This window comes from Pinus tabuliformis, chromosome X (assembly GCF_031772625.1).
Source record: "Pinus tabuliformis cultivar Carrire ecotype Pingquan chromosome X, CPIR1, whole genome shotgun sequence".
Lineage (NCBI taxonomy): Eukaryota > Viridiplantae > Streptophyta > Pinopsida > Pinales > Pinaceae > Pinus > Pinus tabuliformis.
The window spans coordinates 51,247,885-51,253,884 of record NC_142308.1 but is presented as its reverse complement, the minus strand read 5'-3'; the positions used below and the strand labels follow the sequence as shown (position 1 = coordinate 51,253,884).

General features: G+C 43.5%; 1 protein-coding gene across 1 annotated transcript in view; it reads left to right on the top strand.

Annotated features, from left to right (window-relative positions):
• Window positions 1-1,274: 1,274 nt before the first annotated feature.
• The window catches only part of LOC149138280 (Peptidase S41 family protein), a 446,406-nt gene continuing 441,680 nt past the window's right edge, over window positions 1,275-6,000 (top strand). Inside the window, 1 exon segment of the mRNA XM_089447421.1 lies at window positions 1,275-2,032. Within this exon segment, the coding sequence (XP_089303547.1) occupies window positions 1,577-2,032 (456 nt within the window). The 5' untranslated portion in view covers window positions 1,275-1,576.

Genomic DNA, 6,000 nt, shown 5'->3' with positions numbered 1-6,000 from the left:
GCCATTTTAGCTGCTTCCCCAATAGCAGATGTATCTCCAAAGCGAATTGATATGTCCCTTGCGGTCGCTTTGACACACCTGGTCCTTTTCTTCCCTGTACGCGGAGCAGAAGGGTGATCCACTAATGGATCCGGGGAGCCTTCCAGGTGAATAGATTTTGAAGATCTGACCCTGACAGCAGGAGCCTCAAAACATCCCGAGGGCAAGTGAAGGGAGGCAGTGGGTGCTGCAGCTGCCGAAGTGGGAGGACCTGAAGATGTAGCAGCAAAGAAAGTTGTATTGTGCGGATGCGGGTCAAATGAGGGCGACGGGGGGATAACAGTCGACAGAAAGCGAAGGGTCCCAGGTGACAGAGGGGGGAGGTCCAGGGCAGGAGGCTCCTGGGGGAATTTCCGGCAGAGTGCTGAGAGGGACGGTGATCCGGTAGGGTTACCACCGGAGAAGTATGCGGCGACGGGATCGAAGGTCGACTAGGACCAGCTTCTGAAGAAGTGAAATTAGGGCACCCGAAAATTACCTGCTCAGGATGCGGGTCGTCTGAATAATCTACTGCCTCCTCCGTTTCCATAACATCCCCCATTATAGCAGTAGTCATCCTGAAAGCGACAGATGGACCTGAAAAACTGGGCCGGGTAACAGGTAGCAACATGTTCGCGGTTAGAGGGCTACAGGTATTAGTGAGAGAGCTAGTAGAAACCCTTACGGTCTATCGCAGAGCGCTCCATTCTCTCTCCGACAACCTGAGTGTCTCCGATGTCCGTTACATCCTTTTGATTATAATTGAATGGCCATTTCAAATATTTACTTACATTACATTTACGCATGTGCCTTACACTCAGCTAATCATTAAATATACTATACTAAATATTTAAATTTTATTTATATATATTAATATCACTCAAATAAATATTTAAACTCACTAAATCATTAAATTTTATATTAATATTTTAAGGTTTAGTTTGATTAATTTTTAATTTAATTAATATGTATTGTATTTTTTGTATTCAGAATTCTATAATAAAATAAAGCAATTTTTTTTGGGGTAAAAATCACATAAAAATAAGATAACGTTATTTTTTTGGGGGTAAAAATCACATAAAAATAAAATAAAATAACTTTATCGGGTGAATTAACTAAAAATAAGTACGTTATGAATCCACAGTGAGATGAAGCCGCCCCACGAGTGAGCTTGAAAAATTGCATTTAAAACAAAGGCATAAGCTCAGATGTAAGACAAATCATAATATAATATAATGATAATAACCTCTGTTTGACAATGGATATCTCTCTTTAATCACAAAAATACCAATTAGACTCTTACCCTATCGCCAAGTCTGCGTACCTACCTTGCATACTCTACAAACACAGTTCCCGGATGTCCGCTTTCACGGACTGCCATAACTAAATGCTCTGCTGGTGCTCATAAGTAAAAGGAAGCTCCCTGGACATGGCAGCCACAGCCATGCAAATTACACGGCTTGCATGTTGAAAAGTACAGTCATCACCATTAATGTAAGCAGCGTGGAAGGCCCTGTCAGAGAAACTCATTTCTGTTCCTACAAAGTAAGCTTAAAGAATGGAGCTGGTCCGCTGGAACTCTGTGCATATTTACAATTCTTCATCCTCTCTCCTGCAAACAAAAGTGGCCATTAATTGCAAAATGAAAGGCAATCTACACCTACCCAAGCCTCTATCACTGTCCAGGAAATGGATTTGCAGCCTAAGTCACAACAAAAACATGGATGCACAGGTTAATTATTTCAAGGAAGGAGGAAAATTGTTGTGGGTAATTGTTACAGGATTCGTCCTATGTTTTGGTAGTCCTGTCTGCAATGATTCAGCTCTTGGGCAGACATTGGACTTGGGTCAGTCTCAAGAGATGGTGGACAGGTGCAAGGAAGAGATGACAATGGATACAGGGGCAGAGAAAAGCGCAATTACCAATGAGGGTATCGTGGAGGAAGCTTGGCTGGTCGTGAATGAGAACTTTTTAGATGCACGCCACCATACTTGGTCCGCTGAAGCCTGGCTGGTATTCTTCTCACTTACCAACAATTGATTATATGAGTGTTAGACTTGATTTTTCTTGAATTTCTGCTTTTGTGTATATGTGTTGATTGCTTTATTATTGAAATTTAATTTATCCCTTGGCCAAGAAGATCCTAGACAATTAGCCCATATGCTTAAGTTTTTCATCCCTGCCGACTTATCCTTTCTTATTAAATTTTAAGCTGGCAAAGCTCTGGGCTGAAGCATAAATCTGTGTTTATTAGAGGTGATGTGGAAGGAATGCACCTACTGCTTAAGATATTTCAATAATCATGATCTATTCATTTACGATTTATTTTCTAGTTCATTCCAAATCACCCAACCGAAAAAGGCATGACGAAGTTGCTCGGAAGAGGGGAGGTTGAACAATAAGAACCCAGTTGTCCAGGTTTGCATGCATCACTTATTGGACTAAAGTGAAGACTATATTTTAGTTTTTTGAAAGTACTTCCTTCCAACTCTAGAAGCATCACAATGGGCTCAAATATGATATGCATCATATACAGCCCATTTTCAAGGGCAAGACGACCTTCAAAGGGTGAACCACTAATCATAAGCGCTTTCATTCAGCTCAGATGCTGCAACAAGGTGGTACTCTTCTGTAAAAAACGTTAAATTTTCTTGATCATGTTAAACAGACGCTGCACTAAAAGAATTCTTAAAAAAACTAGATAGCTGAAACCCGAAAGCCGTTCAAAATTGCAACTCTAATGATGCTAGAATTTAGAAACACATACTCCAGAAAATATATAACACAAATTCAGTAGATGGATTGTCACAACGTATGACTGCTTTCTCATTATTTTGAACTGAAATCTGCTATGAGAAAAGCAACAATCTAATTCACTGCTTGTTGAAAATACTAGCGAGAAAAGGGTTCCTTGATTTGTGCCTTAATCATAGGAATAAGAACAAGTTCCTTCCTGTGCATGACTTGAGTTTCTAAAAATTAGGAGATTCCCTATAAATTAGGATGTGCTCCTATAATTAGGAATCAGTCCTTAACAAATAGGACGAGTTAGGATGCAGTTAACTTATGTGTTGAAATTGAAAGTCGAGTTCTTGATTTTCTAGTGCGAGTTAATTGAGGAAAAGAACTTGTGGTTGAGTCTCGAAGAGATAGGACAAGTTGCATGAGCAGTTAACTCATGCTAACTCAATCAGTCACAAAATCATTCCTTAATTAAAAAACTCACTAATTTTAACCATTCAAATTGCCTTTAAAAGGAGGAAAGAAGGCACAAGTTTAATCATTGTTTTGGAGAGCACGAGTTGGTGAGACCAAGCAATAGGAAGCACAAGTTGTGTGTGGAGTTTGTGAGAGGAAGAGTGTGCAATGTTGATTTGGGGTAGCATCGGATGTGCTGCCACGAAAATTGGTGGAGAGGCTAAAGCATATGAGATCTCCAATACCCAAAATCGGTTTGGGGAGATTCTAAACAGTTTGGGAGATATTAAAATAATTAATATTTTTAATGGAGTCCCTAAGTCTAAACTTAGGAAAATAAAATATTAATGTGAATTAATATAAAACTGTGTTAGAAGGGTCCAAAAGTCATGGATCAAGCCAGAGTTAATCTTAATCGTTGATTAAGGACTTAATTTCGGCCATTGAATTGTCAACGAGAAAAGTATAAGAGGAGGCTTGAGGGTCACTTGGAGAACACACCGAGTTGATCAAGAATTCGATTTTCTGGGGCAGGGCTTGCTGAAGAAATCAAAGGAGTGATCAGAGTTGCAGCTAAGGGGCAATGAATACAGAAGCAGAGAGGGTACCAGGAGCATTAGTGCAGAAGCCGGGAGAGAGGGACGTAGAGCCAGCTAGAGGCCACGCAGATCCAGTCAGGGCCCACGCAGAGGCAACGAGTAGCTGCGGAGTGCTAGAGAGAGCCAACATGGGTGACACCGAGGCTCTAGAGGCTGACGCAGGGCGAGTTGGGGTGACGCTGGGCCAGAGAGGCTAATGCACTCCCTAGAGGCAGACGTTGGAGATTTCGTGGGGCAGATTGGAGCTGAGAGTTGTGGGATTGTTCATTCGAGGTTTTAGACGGAATATCTGTCTCCGACTGAGAGGTACTACTGCCGAGATGTTTCTCTATTGGGTAAGCTGGTTTTGGCACTCGGATTGTATTCTGAAACTGCTTAATAATAAAACCGTCAGATAGCTGCACCGGTTTTCTCGCATTGGGTTTTTCCGGGGACATTGGTCCAAAAACTACAGTGTCACTTATGTGCTTGTTTTTTCCTTCAATTGATGATCTGTAATGTGTTGAGCATGTACTTGTATTTATTTTCAGTATTTACATGGTAAATAACTTATTAATTAAACAAAACAAGTAGGTAGAAATAAATCAGAAAGTACATGAAGGATTTCCAACAATTAGACTTAGAAATTCCAACATGGTATCAGAGGGTGGTTGCAGATCATAGGATAACTGAGGGCATCAACCAAGCAGAGCAGCAGCAACAGAAACAGCCGTCCTGAGTGACAGAAACTATTCCTAGTGGAGAAGCAGCAAGGAAGGGGTGACGCAGGCACTGCATCACCAAGTTTGAGCCGGGAGGAGGATCAGCGCAGTGGCAGAAGGGAGCAGACTTGACCTACGCAGTGCCCGGTCATCTTTCTCAGTCAGGAAGGATTGACGCCCGTGGCCAGGAGGTGCAGATTTTGCTGGTGCCAGGATTGCGCAGAGCCTAGAAGCTCTAACCTTCAGTTTGCTGAGGCAGAGGACGCTGTGGGTAAGTTGCGAAGTGAAGCTGGTGGGGTACTGTGGTCAAAACGGTACCTAACAGGGCAAGACCAAGGAGGAGGGAGTTGCTGCTGAGGATTTCTAGCCAAGAAATCTGGATCAGTGGTGCAACTGCACTAACAATCAGACTGGGGGCATCTCGACATTAACAGAGGGGTTTCCAAGAGGGAAATCAAGGCTCAGAGGAAGTCACACCGAGAACTTCCAGAAGGTAAGTAGAGGAGCAGCGAAATGGCAGTGAACGGGGTAAGAGACCAGGACAGAGGAGACGGAGCCTCAAACTTCGTAGTCTGGAAGGCCAAAATCTTATCCATTCTAGACAGGAATCGTCTCAAGCAATTCGCTTGAAGACTATAACAATCCTAGTTGACTCGGTTGAGAACGACAAGTACGAGGAGGCAATGGTGAGGGCCAAGAGCATCATCCTTGACGGGGTCAAGGACCATGTAGTACCACATATTGCCGAAAAGGAAACGACAAATGTGATGTGGGAGGCCCTGACGAAATTGTATCAACATACTTCCGTGCAGAGGAAGATGCTACTAGAAAATCAGTTGCGGTCATACCAGATGCAGAAGGGAGAACAAATCGACACCTTCCTCGGTCGATTGAAGGAGATCCAGGATCAACTGACTTCCATAGGGGCCACACCAGATCAAGAATTGATGGTGAGGACAACCTTGAATGCAGTCTCAGAAGACTGGGAGGTGTTTGTCCAGAGCATACTGGGCAGGTCGACCCTTCCAGATTGGGAGGAACTGTGGGTGGCTCTTCGCCAAGAAGAGATTAGAAGGTTGACCAAGGCGGAAAGCAGCGACAAAGGGGTCAGAATCAAGAAGGAGGAAGAGGAGGATGCTGCCCTAGCATCTGAGGGAAAGTAGGAGAAACGGAAGAAGAAGGACCTCTCCAAGGTCAAATGCTTCCACTATGGGAAACTGGGTCACTATGCGAGCCAGTGTCCAAGGAAGAAGAGCAAGGGAGAGGCTTCCGAGACCAAGGTTGCACCAGCAAGGGCGGAGAAGGAAGTGGAGATAGATGATCACTGTGCCATGAGTGCTCATGCACCTCAAGAGAAGAGGTGGGGAGACATCGAGCTATAGTCAGACAGACTACAGGCGATGAGGGGCAGGATCCTCAAGGTACCTAGCCTCTTGGATTATACCTTGCTACAGGAGCCCCAAAGAGGAGTAGCAGTACCGGC